Consider the following 24,282-nt stretch of genomic DNA (forward strand, 5'->3'; position numbering starts at 1 on the left):
TACACTATTCAAATGCAATTCAATCTCTACACAATCTCTACAACTGGATAAAAAGGGGAGATTTACTTCTGGATGTTTCAATTCTTCAGCATCACTATTTGTAGAGAAATAAAATGTATTTGAATATTGTATACCCTGATGTCTAACCTTCATAAAAGTAAATGTTTATACTAATCATAAGAATAAAAAAAGTTTGGACAAGTGACTATATCGTGCCAGCTTTTGCAATTTCATTGAACAATGTCTCGGAGGAAATCAGTCTTCAGATGCATACTTTCAAAAGTTGAGATCCTTTTATCCCAGATATCACCCCGGGTATTGAATAACAGATCAGAGAACACAAGATAAATTGATACCAGACATGGAACAGCATATTTTAACAAATTCCAAGCTCCTACTTTGTTCACTTCTCAAAACATACACTTCCGCCATTCTGGCGAAGGTTATTAACCTAAGAAAGGACCAGGCCAAATTCTTAACATTTGCTTTGACTAAAGTTTGAGGGCGGTAGCCTTCCGTCACTCACACTTCTCAGGTAGCCTTTCATTGCAGTTCACACTAATTCCGCTAAGTGTCCTCGTTACTCTACTGATAACAGCGACTTCTAGCAGAGCAAGGGTAAACTGCAGCTCACAACTTGAAATACCGGAATGACATGTTGTAGAAACAAGGTCGTATTTCGCGTACTATGGACGACCAAAGAGTCTTGTTAGCCATGTTAGCTAATAGGTTGTTGTTTGTATATGTTGTGTTGAGTCAGGGAAGCTGCAGTGTTAGCGTCAGTGCGACGGATGTGCCGGGATACAAGACGCGTTATGTTGAAGTACAGGTGAGCTGTAGTCCCCTTTAATAAAAATCTTTGCTTTCTTTGTTTAGTCCTGCTGCGGCCCATTGTTTACTCTTTACTCTCAGCAGCAGCACACTGAGTGTGTGTTTGTTCGTTTGTGTGTGTTTGTGTGTCTGTGTGTGTTTGTATATATGTCTGTGTGTTTGTGTGTGTGTGTGTATGTGTGTGGTGTATGCCTGTGTGTTGTGTGTATGCGTGTGTGTAATATGTATATGTGTGTGACTAGCTTACAGATGGACAGGTGCTCTCTGATGGACAGGTGCAATAGTACAAAATTTATTGTTCAAACTAAGTCCAAACCATTGGTACAGTTTAATGGTGGATGATTCTGAATTTTTCAGTGCCAAATTAGTGGGTAGATATAGAGCTAATATATATATACTTTGTGTTTTATGAATGCAAATCACTTCCAGCTTCTTAGTAGATTTCAAGGCAAACTTGCAGTTCATTGTGTATATTGTGTTTTATCCCACCCAGGTTGACCACTTTAGCTTTGCGAACCCAGACACCTTCCTGCTGCGATACCTGGTCAACGACACCTATTTCAAAGATGGAGGCCCAATTTTCTTCTACACAGGGAATGAAGGGGATATTGAAGGCTTCGTCAAGAATACAGTAAGGCGTAGGAAAATAAATGTTGTGTTTCTTGTGTCAGTCCTGAATAGGGTTGGAAGGTAAGGTGTATCATTTTTTTCTTGGTAGTGGAAGCTATGTGACCCCAAAAAAGTCTAGGGTCGGCAGGTTTTTCTAGGGTAGGTAGGGAAACAGGAAACACAACTAGGCCTAAGTAACATTATCACATGCATCTTTTCCAGATTTCATCATTTTTAAAGCACATAAAGATTTAAGTTATCAATCTGAGTTGCAGTTGTACAGTTTTTGAAGCATTTCTTGTCACTTTATGTGATTGCATGTCATTATTGGTCATATCATATTAATTTGTCTGCAAATTTTGATTACAACTTAAATAAAATGATCTATGTTGATGTACTGAAGTACATGTTAACTTTCCTGCAAGAAATCATAGCAGTACTCTAGCAAGATCAAAGATACTTGAGAGTTCAATGTGACAATTAGATTTGACGGTATGCACAACAGCTCTGTTAACTAATATTTTTTACCATCCCAGGGGTTGTTAATGGAGATGGCACCTAGGTTTGGTGCGATGGTCATCTTTGCAGAGCATCGCTACTATGGGCAGTCTATGCCTTACGGAGAGGAGTCGTTTAAGGTATGTAATCATTTATCTAATTTAGATTCAGTCTGAAATTGTCTCAGTTATCTGTTTGCATAAGATTGTAAAATCATGACAATTGTTTGTTTGTTTGAACCTTGCAAGGCGCTTTTCATTGAGGTCATGAGGGAAGAGGCAAGGGTCTGACAACATATACAATTACAGTCTTGTAACTTTTGTTTCCTATTGGACTATCCAAAATTTGTCTTCACCTCCTTTACATATCAACTCATGGTTAAGAGTAATAATAATAATTATTATAAAACCTGCTCTTCAACAGATCCTGGATGTCACTGACTACATGTAGTGGAATTGCTTGAGTAAACTGCTACTTTGCATATCTTTTATCTGGATATCAAATCTTTCACCTACATACCCGTTTTTAAGCAACGGATATAGGTTACCCCGCAGATAAAGGTGAACTAGCGTTACCTCTTTGCTATGACCTTAGTCCGAATACAAGGAAAACTGACTGATCTACATTTAAATTCTCCTCACCAGGACCCCGCCCACCTGGGTTACCTGACGTCGACCCAAGCACTGGCGGACTTCGCCGTCCTGATCACCCGTCTGAGGAAAACCGCTTCCGGGGCCGCGAACAGCCCCGTCTTCGCTTTTGGAGGGTCGTATGGGGGCATGCTCGCCGCCTGGATACGGATGAAGTATCCCCACCTAGTGGCAGGGTAGGGAACTGCAGTTTTGGTCCTTTTGAGCATATCCATGCCACTCCTGAAGGAGAGGAGTATTTTGATGATGAGGAAATTGATTTGACAGGAAGGCAAACAAGCACTGAATATTGACCATCTTACACTGCCAAAACATCTGGGAATTTGATCATTTAAGACAGAACTTAAGAAGGATTTATTTTGTCCATTGTTCCTACCCCTGCAACTGATCCAAATTTGGTTGCACGTTTAACATAGACAGGAACAACTCTTCTTCCAATCTCAGTGAAACTGATCATCTTACATTGAGAAAGAAGTTACTATTAGATCATGCTTATGGGCAGGGTCTTTCAACTAAATGTTTATAGGGACCTGTGCTAAAGTCTCTAGCATTCATGTAGTTCAGTTTAATTTTTTAATTTGCCGTCTCCCCTGTCCAGGTCCCTTGCCTCTGCTGCATCTATATTCCAGTACCCAGGGATCACAGACTGCGAGGCGTACTCTCACGTCGCCACCAGGACCTTCCAGCGGTCAGCAGCAGGCTGTCCGGGACGGATCAGGTCTTCTTGGGACATCATTGATGACTTAGGGAAGACAGGTATGGTGTATTATTGTTAAATTTGTCATTTATTCAATCCCATGTTTGTATGATTTTCCTATTCTTTAGGCCACACCAATTTAATTTCTTGGTTCACGGATTCGCTCGCTCCTATTTTTCGGGAAAAAAAATAAAAATAAAAATTACCACTCAGCAAATTTTCACCATTAATGAAACCATTCACCACTTTTGTAATTTTCAACAAACAGGTGCTGTTACTGTACAGTAGTAGTGTTTTTGTACTTTTTTCAAGCTGAAAACATTTTTTCTTTATGTTTGCATGGGATTAGCCCTTACCTTTACCCGAACCATTTTGCAATTTTTATTTTTATTTTTATTTCGCCCTCTCGCTCCATATTTTTTATGAAAAAATCCGTGAACCAAGAAATTAAATTGGTGTGGCCTTATTGGTTATGATTTTGTATTAAAGGACTCCCTTGGAAATCAGGTACAACTAACTGAAGGGACGACCCTGAAGATGCCTAAATAAATAAGTTAATAAAACAGGTCTGCTGTTTACAAGATCTAGATGTCTCTGCCAACTTTTGGCACCAACTCCTTAATGGTGACTGGGTAAAGTTGCAGGGAAAAGGCTTTAAAGTTAATGAATGTTTAGTGGTTGTCAGGAAATTTCATTCAAAAGTCATATGCACATGTTAGAGCTGGTTGCAAACTATTGTTAGCTTGTCTACTCAGGATCCAATTTGAGCCATACAGGTAATCAAAAAAAATTTTAAAAGAAGATTTACATTAGTTCTGTTAAAAAAAGATAAACTTTCTGGATTGAAAAGTCTGACCAATCTGTGAATGATTCTGACACAAAAAAATTTAGCACATGAAAGTTTTTACTGTGACTTACTGCAGTCTTCCCCAGAACTTGATCAAAGTTTAACCTTCCCCTACTTAATCATGCGACTTAACAATTGATGTCACCTTTTATGTTCGACTTCCTTGTTTTCTTAAAGGTGCAGGCCTCCAAAACCTGACGTCGATGTTCCGTCTGTGTGAGCGGCTGACTGCAGACGACATGCCTGCCCTGGTGGACTGGCTGGTGAACCTGTGGATGATCTATGCCCTGATAGACTACCCGTACCCTGCAAACTTCCTCACACCACTGCCGGCCTGGCCTGTCAAGGTATTCTCCTGATACTTCAGTGTCGTTCTGGCCATAATTAACACCCGTCACTGACGCTAGCGATTTCTGACCAGTCACTGAAGATTTCTGACGGACATTGTTCCTTCACTACATTTTTTTTCTGATTCGTCACTGAAGGAGACTGTCGGGTTTCTGTCTGGTCAGCATAGAAGAGTGGAGTTGTATTTTCCTACTTTATCAATTAGTTATTTTGCTCATCAGCTCTTTATTTGTTCACCTTTATCTGCGGGCAACCTATATCTGTTGTAGTTTTAAATAGGGTATTTAGGAATGTCAAGTCAATGGACTGTGTCTTCAAATTACAAGTGATGAGGAAGGTTGAACAAATGACAGAACACACAGAGTATGGTATACTTAACAATAGATTCTTTATTTTTCTTCTTTCACATCTTTTTCTTTGACCTTGCAAATGATATTAGCATTCTGTGTCATTAGAGTATGTTTTCCTTGTTTTTAAATCTATGGCATGTATTGTGGGGGCGGGTGTCATCCGTATGATCATATCTGACACAGTGAGATATATCTAAAATAAATGATGCTTTAATGGAACAGAAGAAAAAACATGACATCAGATTCTGACTGGCAGTTTTTTTTTTTAATTTTAGGAAGCTTGTCACCTGATAGTAAGCAATGAGGATGTGCTGTCTGGTGTTGCAGCTGCAGCAAAGCTGTACTTCAACTACACAGGACAGACGGCCTGTCTGGACATCTCAAAACCATACTACGGGGGCCTGGCATGGCAATATCAGGTACAGAATCTGGTAAATTTCTATGGACAGTACACCTGGTTGCTAAAAGATGAGTTAAGCCCACCCCTCCCCATTGCCACAACTGAAACCTGTCTAACATGTATATGGCAAGGTCTAATCATTAATAAGACAATAAAATTAGGTATGAATGGTTGTATGTTTGTCACTGTGTATTGCTATTTTGTACTCGTCCACATGAGCTTTGCCAAGACTGTCTCGACCACCTTATAATACCTCAGATGTTGCATTGGTACATTGATGATTACATTACATTGTATTTTTTCAATGTCTCAGAATCATTGCATCCAATGGAATTATGAGAGTTAATGTTGCATGTATTTTGTTGCAATTTGAACAAATTCAGATTGCTCTCCCTTAGAGATCTTTATATGAATTCATTATAAGCCTGGGTACCATTCTATTTCTACTGGGGCTCCTTACACTAATGCTGCCCTAAAAACCATACTATTTCTACAGGAGCTTCTTCCCCAGTAGAAATAGGATGGTACCCACCGCTAATCAATCAGACCTTGTGTTATTGTTTAAATCTTTAAGTTGTAAGCAATACACAACTGATGGATGTTTTCCTCACCAGGCCTGTACGGAGCAGATTGAGCCGATATGTTCGGACGGCGTGAACGACATGTTCCCCGCCATCCCGTGGGACCTGTCAGCGTTCTCGGAGGCCTGCTACGAGAGGTGGAAGGTCAGACCTCGGCCGCACTGGGCGGTGACGGAGTACTGGGGTCGGAACATCAGCGCAGCCAGCAACATTATCTTCAGGTTCTCACTGCCTGTTTGTGTTTTGTGAAAGTGATATCGATCCAGTTCATCTCACTAAAAGGGCATTCTTCCACTGGTTGTGACAGAGAAGACACTAAATATAAAGTTTTAACAGGGAAATTTCCTGAGGTATTTTGGACAAGAATGATGAATATAAGTGGAACACAGCTTAATGTCCCATCCTAAGAACTGCAACCCCTTTCAGTATTATGTATGTCAGGTGAGCGAAACAGTGTGTGTGTGTATTGTGTGACTGTGACTGTGCATGTGTACATGATTTTTTTTATAAATAAACAAATGTATATATGTTTAAGTATTACCAGTATTCTGCAATGAGCACATACTAGTAGTGGGCTTGGTTGTGTCAACAAAGATATTGGCTGCAACACAAAATATTGAAAATTTCTTATTTTTTTACTTTTTGTTGTGTTGACCATCTCTGAAGAAGAAAAAACCCTTGCTCTTTGCTGAGATCAGGCAAAAATTAATGAGCATGCTGATGTCATCTATAAAGTTGACTTGCTGTGGCCTAAAAATATTCATTCCTGATTTTCTGTTCCCATGCAGTAACGGTGACCTTGACCCCTGGTCAGCTGGGTGTGTTCTGAAGTCCCTGTCAGACTCCCTGGTTGCCATAGTGATGGAGGACGCCGCCCACCACCTCGACCTTCGACCCAGCAACCCTGCTGACCCCCCCTCTGTCATAAAGGCCCGAGCACAGGAGGCGGATATCATCGAAAAGTGGATACAGGAATATCGTGCAGCAGGGTTGTAGCCAGCCTGAAATCATTTTCTGTCCGCTCGATTTTGAATCCTATTGCGTGACCAAGGTGCAAGACGCCACGTCTTCCTAGGGGGATCCAGGAGGAATGCACCCCTGGGAAATTCTGAAATCTAGACCCTCTGAAACAGTCTATTTCCAGCATTTGAGGTGTAAATCTTGCTGGTAGACTAAGCTGTTCAACGACTTCTTCAGTGAAAAATTACACAAGGGAGAGTTTTATTATAATATTCTTTACATATCGATTTTTGTCTGTGCCCGTCTGAATGGGCAAAATATTTTTCCGTCCCCAGACTGGCAAAATTCTGCCAAAGGACGGGTGCTGGCTACAAGCCTGAGCGTGACTACATAGCTGTAGTGGTGTCATGACATTGTGGCATAACTGCAGGGTATTTGACCCGGAAGCCAGAGATCCTTGGTTCAAATCCTGTCATGCTACCAATCTTGTGCCCTTGGGAAAGGCACCTTGCACGACTTTTCTCACTCCACCAAGGTGTAAAAATGGGTTCCTAACTTTGGTTGAGGGGGTAAAAGGCGGTGGAAGAAGAGGGTTGGGCTGTGCCTCCCAATACCGTGCCCTAGACACAATATATAACAAACCACTGCCCCTACGGCCTCAAAAAGGGCTTTACCTGTATCTAATAAAGCACTACAAACAGCAGCTATGCAGTATTACCAGTGTTTATACTCTCAGTCAAATCTGACCACCAGTGACCACCTCTTCATATAATAACCACCTGATCATTGCAACCCTTTTTGGTCTCTGAGATTCTTTTTTATTGACCAAAGCATTGGAACCCTTTTCTTCAAGTCCAGTGAGTCAGGTCACTATTATAGACATGTTTGTTCCCCTTTACAATGGACCTTTGCGAAGAGTGACCAAAGCTGACAATGTTGGAATAAATGATATTGGTTGAGTGAATGACTTCAATTGTAATTTCTGCCCAGAATTAGGACATTTTCCTTCAAGTCTATTGAGTGGCAACTATTATAGACATGTTTGTCCACCTTAACAATGGACCTTTGAAAAGAGTGGCCAAAGCCAACAATGCATTCCAGTGGAAATAAATGATATTGACTTATGGATGGATGGATGGATGGATAGTCTTTAATTGTAAATGCTGCCCAGCTTCTCCTGCCAATCATTTCTAATAAAAACCTTACAATTGTCTTCAAGATCATCTGACGAAACAGATGACACTTTTTAAGAAAGACAAGACAGGGTCATGATATTCAACCAGTCACCAGTTTTAATATCCTTAGATGTTCGAACATGTTAATGTTTGCTGTCGTTCCTTTACTTCATCATGGAGGCACAGTACATCATGTTTGGAATGCGTTTTATCATGCTCTATGTCAATGATTATCTCTACCAAATTCTGGTAATATTTGGTAATCAAAGATTAAGGATTTCTACAGTTTCTGGGATGTAATGAACGGAGAGACGCTATTATATGATTATAATATGATAATAGTAAATTAAAACCCTAAGCACCATTCTACCTTGTTAACTCACCAATGAAATGGGGAATGATTGAAATTGCAGATGTCACTAAGCTGCAATAAGAAGTGTAAACAGAACACATGAACTATATTGTTACAGATACATTTTAGCAATACCTTACTCAATAATGTAATACGGTATTAGGGCCATGTTCATGGTTTGTTTACAGTGCAGCTACAACTCTGTATTAACCAGAGTATCCAGTGTCCGCGGCACACTTGTCACGGCACTGCTTGAACGGCTCGCCGTTGGTGTCGGTGTGGATTTTGCACTCGCTGCGGATGCAGTCACGGTAGGCCTTGGTGTTGCGCGTCTCCATCATATCCAGGTCCTGTTGTTCTGTAAGGACAGAAACGGAAACCGTGCCATCAATCTATGGAACACCCTACCGCCAAACATCAAATCTCTGCCCAGTCTTTCAAACTTAGTTGAATAGTTTTCAAACTTAAGTTAATCTTAATGTGATAACCATGTGATTATGTGTATCTTATATGATGATTATGTATGTTGTTGATCTTGTAATATGTATGTGATAGAGCCAAAGGGTAGTATGATAAACCAAAAACCAAATTTAGCACAACAGCAAGAAATACAGAGGGCGTAAGAAAACTACCAGAGACGGACACAGGTGAAATTGCCAACATTGAAAATCAGTCGACGACATACAGCGACGCGTGGGCGCCCGTTATATACGTCGCAGGCCAGTATGATGGAGTTTTGCCACAGTTAGGACTCAAACATACCTTCTAGCCTGATCAACACGTCTTCTAGCCTGGACAGCAGGCCTTGTATGTCACAGACTAGTCATGATGGGATTTAGCTAACTACATACCCTCTAGTCCGAACCACATGTTTTCTACCTTGTACAGCAGGTCTTGTATGTTACTCTCCAAGCAGAGGTCGAGTCGCGGAGATATACACAGAGCCGCTCCTCCTACTAGTATATCTCCGCGATTCGACCTCTGCTTGGAGAGTATCTAACTTGCACAACGCTCCTTGTATGTCATATAGATAGACTAGTTATGATAGAATTTTGCAACAAGTTAGGAGCTCAAACCTACCTTCTAGCCCGAACAAGACGTCTTCAAGCCTGGACAGCTGGTCTTGTATCTCATCCAGCTCCTCCTCACGAAGAGACGGGTAGGCCGCGGTGATCACAAGGCAGCAGCACAGGAATAGGAAACTCAGTGACAGCTTCATCTTCGAATGGTCTGATTAACTCGCGGAAAGAGTACAAAGTAACGATGAAGTGATATTTGAGCATTTACCCAAGTACATACATACTGTACATACATGCATGAATGGTGGTGCGAGCACTGTTTCCAAATAAAAATCGGTTACAGCTTCATCTTCCAATGGTCTGGTGAACTCTGCGAAAAGAGTTACAAAGTGACGGTGAAGTGATACTTGCGCAAGTACATACGTATTACATACATATATGCGTACATGCATGCTTGCGAATACATGATGGTGCGACCACTGTTTCCAAATAAGAATCAGCTACAATTTTCTGAAAATACCCCCGACAAGGAGATTCACCCCCTGTGCATTATTACGATTGGTTGTTTCTGTATTGCAATGTTTGAATAGTCCTGTCATGGAACAGAGTGGGTTTATACATTTCTTTATTGATTATGGAAATAAGATTCTGACTTGGTTATACCATCTAATGATGTCACTCTAGCTATCTTCATACCAAAAATCATGACGATCCGTCAGCCCCTTCTAATTCTTGAGTTACAATTTTCTTTCAAATTCCGGAATCCGCAGCCCGATGGCACACAAAGTTTTGCCTGCACGTTAAGTTCTACGGCGTGTCTGCGTGCTCCCAAATCCGTCGGATTACCTGCGAGTTCGTACGGAGGCGGTACTTACCACTTACGGATCCCAAAAGATTGCTCACGTTTTGGCACGTAGGCAGCACGCACGGCGGGTTGTGCCTTTAGCTATAGCTATCTACCACTCAAAAACAAAAGGACCATAGCATATCCAGAACTTGAGGTATTATGTTCCGCTACAGTATCGTGACAAGCCGCTAGGAGGTCCAAAACTAATCATGTCCAGGTCTTATTAAGACCTACCCACACACTAAATGTCAAAACAATGCATCCAGGTATTCTTGAGTTATGCTGGCCTTCTACACACAAACACACATAACTTTTAAGGATTTCATGTGAAAATTGGAGAAAATGTGAATCATAAGATACAGATACTGATAGACAGTTGACAAAAGTGGACAATCCGGTTGTGGTGCCCTTTGACACCTTTGTGTGCCATGCCCTAGTTGCTCACTGTCCTTGAAAATTGGTCTTTTTACCATTGTCTACGACAACGCCCCCTTTTCTGTAAAAAACAACAACACCTGCTCCATTTTCAGTTTTCAAGTTTTCTTTCGTCAAATTCACATTAAGCCCTGTCTGCACTTTCGATCCCTTGCTTTCGGATTCCATGGTGCCGTATCAGTCTACTGGTTTAACTGCCTGTCTTGTACGTTTCAAATGTCTTTATTTGCAGGAGTGGGTTGGTGGGAGCTCGGCGGACAAGTAACCTGTTGTGGGTAGCTTGACACATCCCCCTTTCTTTCCTTTTTCTCTTGTATGTTATTTGAAATATTGTGAAACATCAGTGACAAAAACCTCTTGTCTTTCTTCTCTAGCCTTCCTACTTTTTATTTTATTTTGTTTTAACCCAATAGGGATAGGTTGTGCAAAATGTCGCATGATCATAAACTGGGGACTGTCTTCGGATGTATTCAGTACAAATTTCAGCTTTGTCTTGTTAAGGAAACACCGTCTTAGATCCTTAGCGATTGTCACACAGCCTTCTTGACAATTCGAACTCAAACAACCGACGACGAATGTGACCGCACTTGCCGTAAGTCACCCGGCTCCAGGTACTAGTAGTTGTAATCTCCAAGCAAATCTTGCTGTGGCAAATGGGAAGGAGTTTAGCCGGCAGAGGATTTATTGGCCACAACTCCTCTGTCGGCTAAACTCCTTCCCGCCCATTTGCCACAGCAAGGTCTGCTTGGAGATTAAGAAGCAGACCTTTTTACACGGGCAAAAAAATGCGTCCTAGGACACATGCCGTGCGTCGAACGTCGTAGGAAATTTTTAGGACAAGTGATTTTTTGTTCCGTGTAGACCAGCCCTTAGATAGAAAACACTGACAATAATACTGACTTTCCTCCTCAATAAGGACAGAAAGCAAGTAGTTCTAAGATTATAATATAGTTGATTCTCAGTTTTGTCAAAAATTAAGTCTGCACTGATCAACGTTAATGTAGGTCAGGAGGCCTATGTGTATGCGGACCTCGAAGTTGATTTCAAAACACGCTCAAAAATTCCTTGAAAAGCGCACGACTTCACTCACTTAGTAAGCTATGTACAACAGCATGTGGAAGCGGCATGGTACCTAGCTATAGATTATTGACCACCAAGTTTACAGTTGACAGGGAATAGACCACATTCACGGCTAGTCGCTGCGTTGGCGAAAGAATTTGGCGGTGAAACGTTCAGAAACCCCCAATGAACTGGATATAGCTACAGAAAAAAGTTATTCTAGTTGCGAATAGGATACAAGTATTAATGTCGCTGAGTTGCAAAAGATGTTACACACCTGGCTTTTCGTCAAGCAAATCACGATGATGTCTGGTTGGTGTTTGAAGATCTTCTGGTTCTTCTCGGGACGTCTGCAGGCGGGAGAGTGAAGTGACAGAGCGAAGGGGGCGCATTTTTATCTTTTCTCGCCAAGCAATTATGCAAATGTGTAGCCATTGGTAACGGGATTCGATATGGATTCGTGGGCGTGCCAAGTCTCATCCGGGCTCTTCCACACATCAAGGAGGTTATGAAAGGGTACTCTCCAAGCAGAGGTTAGGCCTCAGCTGGTTTTTGACGTTTTTTGGTCGTTTTTATTACTGATCGCTCCAAGTGGGGAATTATAAAGGCAACCTAAGCAATTTTAGTCCGAGTTAGGGTTATAACGTTAGAACTTTAGTTATCAAAGTTAATTTTTGGAGCACTTTTCAACGTAATAAGATGAAGCAACTCTAGTCCATTCCATTCCCTACCAACATTCAAGGAACAAATCTTCGATGCCGCAGTGGCACGAGGCCGCCGTGAAGTCTAATTTTAGTGGGTTACAATATATAGGGAATCCTAGCTCGGCTTGTTTCTGTGCCGTTTTTAACTGCTGAAAGTATGAAATAATGATAAAAAATGTGGGGATATAGTAGCCTGGGTACCATTCGGAAAGTAGTTCGCTCCGGCGTTCATTATATACAATATACAGTCACTTCTAGCTCTGACATTCATTATATACTATATACAGTCGCTTTTCTGTGTTTGATAGCAGAAGCGAACGTAGGAGCGAATTACTATCCGTATGGTACCCAGGCTAGGGATATAGTGCAGTAGATATAAATTTCATACAGATTGCCTCATCCAGAATATTTCCACCTTTAATGCTCCAATATTGGTTAGGTTGGCTTTGATACCAAAGATGATGTGAAAATTTTGAAATGTAAATCGTGAAATGGGGATCTTAAACAGTTACCCTGTACTCAACTTGTGACAAAAGAGCTGACATTTGCATTTTGGTGTATTTATGTAACCGTGCCCTACTTGTTCACTGAACTATGCTACTTTTGACAGCAATTTTCTCCATTGTCTGCTGACCTTTAAAATATATATACTGTCCACTAAACAGGTTAATGTGAACGTTGTCTGCTGAAAACGCCCACTTTTCTGACATTAAAGATACTGTCCCACGAAACAGCGTAGTTTGGTCGTAACTAATAACGCCAATGATGCAATTATTTTCCCATAGACGGGGAACTTTACTACCATGATGTGAAATTTGGAGAATTATTAATCATGAAATGAGATACCTTAGTACTTCACAGCTGGCCTTCAACTTTTGGTAATCTCCAAGCAGATCCTACGGTACCATAAGATAGTTTCAAAAACTGCTAGAGGAGTGAAGCTGGCCTAGGAGTGTGTTTCACGACCGTGCTTGGCTCAAATGTTCACCTGACTACAGTCCTTGACCAGTTTGGTACTATCTTATGCCATCGTAAGATCTGCTTGGAGCACTGCTCTGCACCTTTTGTGCATTTATGCAACCATGTGCTACTTAGTCACTGGACTGTTACAATATTACTTTGGCATCCATTTTTCTCCATTGTCCGCTGGCCACGCCCCCTTTGCTGACATTCAAAATATTGTCCCACTACACATCTTAACGACTTGATTTGGTTGTAATGCCAATGATGCAATCGTTGTTCCGGAAGAAGTGGAGAGCTTTACTACCTGTATGATGTAAAATTTACCATGAAATGGGAATACTTTGGCACAAAACATCTGGTTGATCATGACTTTTGATAATCTCCAAGCAGATCCTACGGTAGCATAAAATAGTATCAACAGCTGGCAGAGGAGTGAAGCCGGCTTAGGAGTGTGTTTCGCTACCGGTCGTGCCCGTTTGATTCCCTTTGGCCGGGTATACTCTTTGGCCAGCTTTGATACTCTATATGGCACTGCCCCCTTTTCTGACATCCAAAAAGTACTCTCCAACTACCAAAAAGCTTGGTCGCAAATGATGAACACATTGTTCCTGACCTTCACCAAGCACCTGAAAGGTCTGACATCCAAAGGACGAGTAGCTGACTCTCAGAGCCATCTGAAAGTGCTCCAAGCAAAGCAAGCAAAGTTCGGCAGGTTGGCCGGGAAGCCTACATAGGGCCTCACATCGCAATGTGTAGTTTTTTGGAGGGCTAACTCCTCTTGTGTGTTATCTGTTATCAATTCTCCATTTAGCCGTCATCTACTATTTCCAGTGACGTGTGGAGCCAGGTCGAGGTTAGGGAAGATTGCGACCATTGTACCATATGCCCAGTTTCTTTCTAGCCTCCACCAGGCCTTCCTTAGAGGGTAGGGGGATTGTAGAATTCGGAAAAAAAAAATCGAGAAATTGGCCATGCTAAGGAAAAAGTCAGTCCACGCTAAGGGAAATGTTCCCCCCTGGAGGGCTGCGCGGCCGGTCAAATCCTCTGGTAGCAAAATATTCTCCTTGGCAAATTATTCTCCACATAAAGGCTGGCGTCGTCAGTCTGGCCAAAGACGTTATATGGAAAGTCCTTGGTCTGGTAGAGACTTACTGGACTGTTTTTAAAACGTTTTTAGTCGTTTGTATCGGGCTTTCATCTTGAATTGTTAGGTTTTGACCATACAAGATACAATACAACACAAAATAGAAAGCCCGATAAAAACGACGTAAGAAACGTAAAAAAAAACAGCCGGAGCCTAACCTCTGCTTGCAGAGTAGTAGAGAATAATCTATTTTCGCCGGTGGCGGGAAACGCACAGACTCACAGGTATCTTGAAGGGACAATTATGGACACAAAAGAGCGAGGATCAAAGCAGTCGGCGACAATAGGGTGGTAACGTATCTCGGACGACCAATTATGGATAAACAAAGGACACTGTCATCGGTTTGCTATTAAGATGGACGATTCATTAATCTTATCGTTTTCGCCTTAAGGAAAAAGTGTCTTCAACCGCCAGTTTTCGGTCAACAAAAGGTGCCGCTGTCATCGACGTGAAAGTAAGTCATCATTGAGAGAAATTATTGGTCTTAACGTCTTCGCCCCAAGAAAAATAACACAAAGAACTTAAGAAAATGTGTGATGGTGTCTCGAGGGGAAAATTATTGATGAACAAAGACGCTGTCATCAACAATCTGCATCTTACTGAAAAGTGCAGACAGAAACAAAAAGTGGTAGCAGATCTAGGCAAACAGGCGTGGATGGACAACACAAGGAAAATGAATGGAAAACAAGACTGGACTATTTGAAAAACACTCCCATGCAAAGTTATCCCTGTCAGATTGTTCCTTTCACACCTCTTGTGTGAAAGCTGCCCACATGCAAAATTCAGGGTCACCTGGGTAAAAGAGATTCCAAAATACAGTCAAACCTGGTCTCTTCCGTGAATAGAGTCTCTTTATGCGAACCTGGTCTCGAAAAGTGACCGATCGTACATGTACATGTACATGTAAGTGGTTACCGAGAACAAGTGGTTGCTCCAGACAGGTTGCTTGGTTGGGAGGATGATCCATTGGTATATGGTAATAGGGAATTTTACCGTGGATTCGAGCATTATCAATTAAGACCAACTAGATTAAGATTAAGGTAAACAAGAAAGATAGACTGACAGTAAAACTCAAAGATTAAGACTGGCAAAGCGCCCCTGAGCCAACCCGTTGGGTATACGTAGTTACCAGGCTAGATCTAGCGCAGAAATCCTCAATTTTGGTTGTTTTGAGGTCGTGGATGCTCACTAGATAGATAAAGACATATCTATATGTATTTATCTATCTATATCTATCCCCAGGGGTGTCTGTGTGGCGCAACGGCTAGAGCGTTGGAATCGGAATCAGAAAGGTTCCGAGTTCGATACTCGCCATGCCCCTGCCCCCATGACGGTGGAGTGACGCCCACCGAGCCTCACGCGCACGGCTAATCTGTCAAAAAAAGGGTGATACTTCATTCACACGGAACGCTATAAAAGAAGTGAAGGCAACATAAGATGATAATGGTTTTTGTGCTTTATTAAAAACAGCACACAGAGTGATGAATGACATTCGAAACAAGTGGTCCCCAAAACGAATCCTGTCATGTTATCGACCCCTGGGAAAGGCACTTAACAGAAATTTCCTCACTTTACCACTAGTACTTGTGCCCATATCGTTTAAGGGACCTTTTTTTCATCTAAGGGCACGGTCACAAAGGTCGTGCGGTCATCGTGCGATTGCTAACTTTAGGTGTTTTTTTGGGACAGCCATGCATGTTTCCTTCAGAGTACAGCTGACAGTCTTGCAACACAAAAGGCTGTCTTGGATCCTTGTCGGTGGTTGGTTCTGTTTGAAAATCCTACCGCATCAAAATCAAACGACGATCGCACGACCTATTTGACCGTGCCCTAAGACCACCTTGCCACTAGACACTGAGCAACCAAAATTGGATCCGTCTGGCCCTTTTTTTCTTGATTAGAATATGGTACGTAGTAAAAGCATATCTTAGAAACAACAAATACACCAAACGTAAAAAAGTTCATTTCTCTATGAAATTTGCAGAGCGATGTCTGAAACCTGTGGTCGCTTAGCGGTTGCCATCTGTAGTGAAAATGTGCAGTTATCACTTTTGGCACATCTATTCAAGGTTTATAAGGCCACAGGAAGTAAATTCTATAGATGACAGACATCAGGAATGATAAAATAGGGCGAAAAAAACAAGACTATAGGCTGCAACAAGACCCATTCGCCCATTTCGGTATTTTCTCGTCATGTTGACCATCCCCGAAGAAGAGGAAACATTCTTTTTTTTCTGAAATCGGGCGAATATTGATGAGCACCCTTAATTATGTCATCCATAAAATATACTTGCTGTGGCCTTATGTACTGTAGCCCCAATCTTCCATGACGTCGTTTAAACTTTTACGACAGCACTACAAAACGTCGAACGCCCTCTTTCGGCTTTCTAAAGAATGCAGCAGTTGCATCCTGACTCGTCCGGGTTTTCGGGTTTCCCTGTGGGTGAAAAACAGACAAATGCCATAATGTGTCCCATCTGCAAAGGCAGTATAGAAGATGAAATCAAATTCATCCATATAGGATAATATGTATTGAATTATTTGAACAAGGTGAACATCATCATCATCGGCCGTGCTGGTTGCACAGATGGACAGGACTCTCTTCCTCCATCCATCCCTATCCTCTATATCCTTGGGCAGATTTAACACTAAACAGCAAGCGTATTCGCAAATCTCAGTGTAGATAGGTTTTACTAGCCTGATATCCAGCTAGCCGTATCATAGCTCACGACCGAATCTCTTAGGTCCTCTCCGCAAATACTTATCCGTACTGTCAAACCTGTATTAGCGGTCACCTTTGCATAGCAGCCACCTGGCCATAGTGGCCACTTTTTGTCGGTCCCTTGGATTCGTAATGATTAAGAAATAGGCTTAGCGGCCACCTGTCCAACGCGGCCACGGCCACACGATTTCCGGTCCCGTAGATACAAAAACACTGCCTATGCAACCATACTGCAGCTTTATGTCACCCTGCACCGAGATTGAAATTGTAGTTTGCGAGGATTTGGAGTTCCTGACAGGGTCATTTTGGCGGTAGCAGAAGCGAAGGTATGCATGCCTTGAGCATTAAAGTGCAAGTTTTTGTTGGTGAATTTATCGATCGAGACAATGTTACTTGGTGAGAAAGATTAGTGGGAACTGAAATCATGTGTAGCTATCTCATAGTCAGTTGATCAACATTTTCTCTATAGTGGCCACCTGTCTATAGTGGCCATATTTCTCCAGTCCCTTGAGTGACCGCTATACACAGGTTTGACTGTATTTGGTTTCACAGCAAGGTGAACAACTGTGTCTTGAACCACCATATCTTGAACAATCCATGATACAAGAAACATGTCCGTACCATAAAGATTCTGAATCCTCTTGATGTCGTCCTTGTGTAGTTTGAAGTTGGGCGTGTATCCCTGGTAGATGGGAAACATGAGGGACCCCCGCACGTCGGAATGGTCCAGTCCCAGACTGTGTCCTAGCTCGTGCGCCGCTACAATGAACAGGTTTGTGCCTGCGGGAAAATATAAGAAACAGAAGCTGAAAACTGAAAAAAAAAAAACATTTTCGAGAAAACGGATAATGTTTCTGGCCTCCATAGCCTCCTTGTTTGACTCATAATTTGCTTTCTTAAGGCCGTGGGTTGTTAAACACTCTGTCTAAGGCAAGGTATTGGGAAGCGGAGCCCAACTCTTTCCTCTCAACGGTTGTTACCTCCCCAACCGAAGCCACACCAATTTTTACATCTGGGTGGAGTGAGGAATATTAGTGTAAAGTGTCTTTCCAAAAGACAAGTTCAAAAGGTACCCGAACTTGGAGACCTGATGGTAAAAGGAAAAGAGGAAGACCAAAAACCACGTGGACGAGAACAGTGTCAGATGACCTGGCGTCTATGGGGCTCTCCTGGCGGTCAGCACAGACTATAGCACAGGACAGACGCAGATGGAAGAAAGAAACGAAGTCATGGCCTTGTGTCTCTCTAGGGACAAAGAGGACAAGAAAGTGAGTAAGCCTTTCCCAAGAGCACCAAGTATGACTTTTACAAGTCTCACAGCACTATGAGAAACCACGAAGCCCACCTCTGAAAGAGCGCACGGTCCAGGTCTCGGAGTCGTCGAAGTGCACGTCCCCGCCGATCCCGGGCCCGGGGAAGAAGGCGTGTGCCAGGGTCCCACCCGGCCCGTCCAGCGGGTCCTCATCGCCGTGCCCGTACTTTTCGAACGACATCTCGATGTCGGAGTAAGCCGACGTCTTTTCGAACACCAGGGGTGTGACGTTGGACCACACCTGCCAAAAAATGGAGGTAACATATGTTAAACTTTTCTTGAATTAGTTTAACTTTCCACTGAACAGCAGCAGTCTTTTTCAAGGAATGAACAACCTACTGCGAGTCTAATTTTGTGTTGGATTTTCTTCTTCTTTTTCAGTTGGATATTACAGTTAAACTAATTCAAGAATGACTTCTATTAACACAGATGAAATTTCAAGTTAATACGTTAAATTTTGTATCCATTTTATTGCCACATCACTCATGTCCCAATCTAAATAAAACAACTAATCATCCAAAGATCATTGACTTCGGACAGTTTATAGTCATTTCTGGTTGCCTGTATTGATTAATTTGCTATTGAATTGCTTATTCACCTTCATTCATCGATTATTACCTGTCTGTCTCCCGGCTTCCTTCTTTTATTCATTCAATCACCCATTCAGTACTTCTTCCTTTTATCGATTGTCCACTTATCCATCCATCGATTCATTCTAATATTTTCTTTCATAACTTCAGTAATTCATTTCCTTCCCGGCTTCCTTCTATCCACCCTTCCTTCCTTCTCCTCCGTCCTGTCTTCCTTCCTTCTTCTCTTCCTCCCTGCCCTCCGTCCTATATTCCTTCCTTCCCTTCTTCCTGCCTTTCCTTCCCATACATATTGTGTGTATATATATAGACTTTATCAGACTCATTAGGACTTTAAATCATGTAAACTGTATCTCTGTTACGTAACTTGTCTGACCCTTGCCTCATGACCTCAATAAAAAGGGGCCAGCAGGCCGATTTGAGCTTTCATTAATAAATAAAGGTTCAAACAAACAAACAAACAAACTAACAAACTAACTAACTAACAAACAAATACCTGTAGCCCCCTCCTGACAGCGTCGTCCACCTCTTCCTCGGGTAGGTCGGGCGTGTAATTCTTGATTCTGTAGGTGAGTTTCCTCTTGTTCCACTTGAGGCGGTAGCGCGCGATCCTCCCGACGATGGGGGCGGCCGGGTCCGTCATGGCTGCCGGGTCGGACCGCAGGCACCGCGCCTTCGTCATCTTCTGGAACGTGGCGTCGTCTAGCTCACCTGTACCATGATTACTTCATTGTGAGCATACATAAAGGAAGGGATAGTGTAATGATAGAAAGAGAAAAAGAACAAAGATTTAAGATTGGAATGAGTAACGCTTTTAGTTATGCCGTGTTCTATTTCAGAATTCCCTATAATAGTACTAAAGTTCATAGCTAAGTTATTATTACAAGTTATAACGTTAGTATTATAAGTTATAGTCAAGTATTCCTTATTATGAAGTAGGTTGTCATTTTGTCTTCCATTGTCGACGATTTGATTTATCTTACATTTAAGTCATATGCTCACTTATTTTATAGCAGTAGATATATCTATTGCTATGGTTTGTGTGTTTGTGTCGTGTAAATATCTATGCGAGTGTGTGTATGTGTGCGTGTGTATGTATTCATAAATGTATGAGTGATTGCAATTTCATGTTTGTGTGTGTTTGTGTGTGTGTGTGTGTGTACATGTGTGTGTGTGTGTATACATGTGTGTGTGTACACGCGTGTGTGTACATGCGTGTGTGTGTGTGTACATGTGTGTGTGTACACGTGTGAGTATGTGTGTGTACATGTGTGTGTGTGTGTGTGTACATGTGTGTGTGTGTATGTGCGCGCGCGCACCTTTGTTTGTACCAAAGAGTCGCAATATTTATATTAACGCACCATTTACTGGAAGACCAACAACCGTCTGAAACTTCTCAATGGCCTTCTTCACTTCCTCTTCCGGTCTTGTGCCCAAAGTCTTTTTCAAGTAGCCGTAGTATTCTAGGTACTTTACGGCCTCGTCCTGCAAATAAAGGAGAAAAGGAGATCGAAATCAAATGTCATGCATTCCGATAATGTTTGAAAAGCTGTTGTCCTGCCAAATTTTGCTTTACAAAAATGAATACTCAAAAGCAAGGTTGAATTCATATTTGTCGATTGACATTCCTTCTCCATGATGTGTTTGGTACTAAAAGAACAGATATGTTTCCAATCAAAGGTTTGTGTAGACGCTAGACTAATTAGAAATATGAATCTGTTTGTATTACTTTATTCTATGAAGCAATGAAACATACTAGGTTCAATCAGAGTATAAAGTTCAACTCTCTCTTTGTTGTATAAACTACATTGTACTACTACAAAATGCTATCCCCTGCACCCACCTTTTATAATAAAGGCATCTGTAATTTTTGCATTAAACAGAAAATATTCTCCCGACCAATTTTGTGCCTAACATTACCTTTTGAAACAACATATGTTTGTCATTCTATCATATTTCAGATGTTTTTATATGACCAACAGGTGACCAGTACAGTTTGTTTTTCACAAGTCCGGTACCAGCACCAACCTTGAGTTTCAACATGTTGGTACGGAACAGCGACGTTGTATTTGTGATATTGCTCGGCAATGTGGTACTAGTCATAACCTCCTTGGTTAGACTCAACCTACCGTATAAATACATGACCAAATAGTTCACTTTACTATCGATCCGATCCTACAATAAGGGTCGTTAACCTCAGCGTTCTGAATGAAAGTGGCCCCCGTCAAAACAAACCCTTAACGAAATGAAAGCCGACACCCCCGGCTGTGAAGTGTATCAACAAATTACGTCAGCGGTTAATGTTTCGCTGTCACGGTACACGCCAAGCCATGTACTAGACACACACACACACACACACACACACACACCAAAAAAAAAAAACAAGGGACATGTTGCATGTCCCTTCTTCGCAATGGATTTTCCCTGTGTGAACGTACGACAGGGTGGTGATACTAAGGCCAGTAGTACATAGACTTCAACATAACGTACCGCCTTGAACACAACGTCTAAACTTTAAGCTAAAACTACATGTCGGGTAGCGCTGTTCACGACTTAATCAGTCATCATGTACTATGCGCAGTCTTCCTTGTATCAAGCATGTCGTGCGTTGCTTTGGTTTCTTAAGAATGTTTTAGAGGTAGTACTACCATGCTGTAACTTACGTAAATTTAGGTTAATTCTGAGACCGTAACGCAGAGTATACCACTGTTCATTCTGCCATTAGGTTAACGCCACGCCCTTTTCCTAACGGGCATTTTTGTTCAAGTGCAACCACTACACACCACCGCTTTATGCTACTTACGGTCTATGGGGTGTCTGTATGATCAATATGAGACATTGACGTGTACGTACCATTCGGTCCATGACGTGACGTGTGTGGTAGGCTTCTACAGGTGAAAATGACGTCGGCGTACAAACGTGTGTGCTGGCGTGCCACTAGCGTAACGTACGTACAGTGCCGCGCGTGCGTGTAACCGGATCTAGGTGACGGTTCGCGTCACCTGTGCCGGTGACCTGTACACCGCCCGAGGCACAATGGCCGACAGGTGTCGCGTTCACCTCTACACAAAGCCTGATCGCACGCAAACGTAATTTAATTCCACGTGGTAGCTACCTCCATGAAAAATGGAGGTATAGTTTTTGGTGTGTCTGTCTGTCTGTATGTATGTGTGTGTGTGTGTGTGTGTGTGTGTGTGTGTTTGTGTTTCCTGATCTTTGTTACCAGCAGAACTCTAGAACCTCTTGATGTATCACGATGATATTTGTTATGTAGGTAGGGGTTGGGAAGACGAAGGTCAAGGTCAATTTTGGTCCCCCTGGTGTGTGACCTTGCTACTGAAGGAGAACTTCAGTTTTTGCATCTTTTGACCTGGACATGCAATGGTCTTGATTTTTTTGTGGCAGATAGGTTGTGATGTAAGGGAAACGTGGTGTATGTTTGGGCCCCCTAGCAGCTTGCTCTGGAACTACAGGGCCTTGTTATTCTGATGTCAACTGCAAAATGATGTTAGCCACACAAAACTACACCATAGTCACAAAAAGTGTTTCGGTATGTGTCTCTTTTTGCTTTCTTTTTCTCTGGGGGTCCGGGCTCATGTTTAAACTAAAAAAGTATGTTTTTTGCATTTTGCGACTTGCAGTCGCAAAATGCCTTCTGGCCAGTGTAGTCGCCGTTGTGATGTTGTGATGTTGAGATGAACGGACCTGTTCAATCCATGCCAAACATTTGTATACCTGTTAAAACAGGCATTTCTTCAACATGTTCGCACTAGCGCAGTGGTAAAGTTTACGCATTCTAAACCAATGCACCCGGTTCGAATCCGGGGAGGTGGATTTTTTTCAACTTTTTTTTTCTTTTTTACATCCATTAAAATACTAATTTTTACATCCATTTGGCCACACCAATTTATTTCTTTGGTTAACGGATTCGCCGCTTTGTTTTTTTGCCGAATAGAAATAAAAATTAAAAAAAAAAAAACTTAAAAATGCCCCGCAACAGAGCTCACTCAAAAACAGGCAATGTGTAGTGAAATTTGCTGCAGTTCACGCAAATTTTATCAGGTGGCGTCTAGATCTGCTGCAGTTCAGGCACATATGTGAATCTCTCCATGCGCCAATATCAGGTTTAGTTACTCTGTTCTATTTATATGACATTCTAATAACTAGAAAAAAACGTTCACACACGCAAACATTGGCAAAATGCCAGCTTTTTTAAAAGCACTTGTTTGCTATGTATTTATTCATTTACTACTCATAAGTTTGAGAGTTTAGTCAGGTACTTCTTTTTCCAAAATATACAAGTGGCGGCGAGAATATATGTCGCACAGAACTTGAGCACGCCTTCACTTTGCCCATGCCCATCTGTTTGTATCATTCAAGGCTTCTCTGAATAAAAAAAAAAAATGTAACGCAATTGGGTTGCTGAGCTGGGTTTTATTTCGATCCAATTTTAGCTGGTCTTTAGTCCAGTGGTCGGAGAATCATGGTATACTACAATACAAATCGTACAACTTATTACATATTGCATATAAATGTTGTGAAAATGAATTGTGAACTAAACATTGTCTACGAATTGTCTAAAACAAATTATTACAAGAAAATTAAATCAGATAATGAACGAAAAAGTATGCCAAATTTTACCAATGTTGAATCATTCTTCTCCAAGAGTGTGCATTCGCTAGTTACCATTAATCGTGCACTGTTATCGCACTTTAACAATTAAATTGTTTGCATTTATTGCAATCCATATTTGGCTTGCCGTCAGAAAGCTTGCTTCCGGTGGGACGAAAACAACAATGTTACAATATGCCACGATACAGCACTAGCACAACACGAATGCACTATGTTACAGATGTTAAAATACATTAAAAAGTACAAATATAGAGAGTTCTTAAACACTGACACTGGCCGGACGCCCAAAAGCTCCTGTATCAGGGTAGAGTTTATTTTACTTGCCATAATGCCTCCACAGCATCCAATTGGAGAATCGCTTTCTCTATGAATTGTTTCCTTTTAAAGAAAGGCTGAGTAAGCTTTCTTTCTGTTGTTAAAGTTCTGTTAAAATTTGATGAATGTAAATGTCCGGTTGGAATCATGCATGTCGTTTAGTCACAGAGGACCTTTAGTTTCCTTGGCGTGGGAAGATGGTCACAGTACCATCCTGGTTATCAGTTACCACCAACTGTCCG

The 24,282-nt window shown here is 41.7% G+C and overlaps 2 protein-coding genes across 2 annotated transcripts; one reads left to right on the plus strand and one right to left on the minus strand.

Moving 5' to 3' along the window:
- The first annotated feature begins 673 nt into the window (after positions 1 to 673).
- Positions 674 to 6,839, plus strand: LOC118428723 (lysosomal Pro-X carboxypeptidase-like). The gene is made up of 9 exons (XM_035838884.1): positions 674 to 829; positions 1,325 to 1,462; positions 1,977 to 2,078; positions 2,583 to 2,764; positions 3,187 to 3,344; positions 4,310 to 4,479; positions 5,106 to 5,249; positions 5,845 to 6,032; positions 6,600 to 6,839. Exons 1-9 carry the CDS (start codon positions 689 to 691, stop codon positions 6,805 to 6,807), a joined length of 1,431 nt encoding a protein of 476 aa, XP_035694777.1. The 5' UTR covers positions 674 to 688; the 3' UTR covers positions 6,808 to 6,839.
- Positions 6,840 to 16,813: 9,974 nt separating this feature from the next.
- On the minus strand, positions 16,814 to 21,973 carry LOC118428578 (72 kDa type IV collagenase-like). Its single transcript, XM_035838676.1, has 6 exons — positions 21,947 to 21,973; positions 20,455 to 20,578; positions 19,590 to 19,804; positions 18,537 to 18,744; positions 17,742 to 17,971; positions 16,814 to 16,906 (listed from the first exon to the last, which is right to left on the minus strand). Exons 1-6 carry the CDS (start codon positions 21,956 to 21,958, stop codon positions 16,814 to 16,816), a joined length of 882 nt encoding a protein of 293 aa, XP_035694569.1. The 5' UTR covers positions 21,959 to 21,973.
- Between the last annotated feature and the right edge of the window lie 2,309 nt (positions 21,974 to 24,282).

The sequence above is a fragment of the Branchiostoma floridae genome, chromosome 13 (genome assembly GCF_000003815.2).
Source record: "Branchiostoma floridae strain S238N-H82 chromosome 13, Bfl_VNyyK, whole genome shotgun sequence".
In the NCBI taxonomy this organism is placed as follows: Eukaryota; Metazoa; Chordata; class Leptocardii; order Amphioxiformes; family Branchiostomatidae; genus Branchiostoma; species Branchiostoma floridae.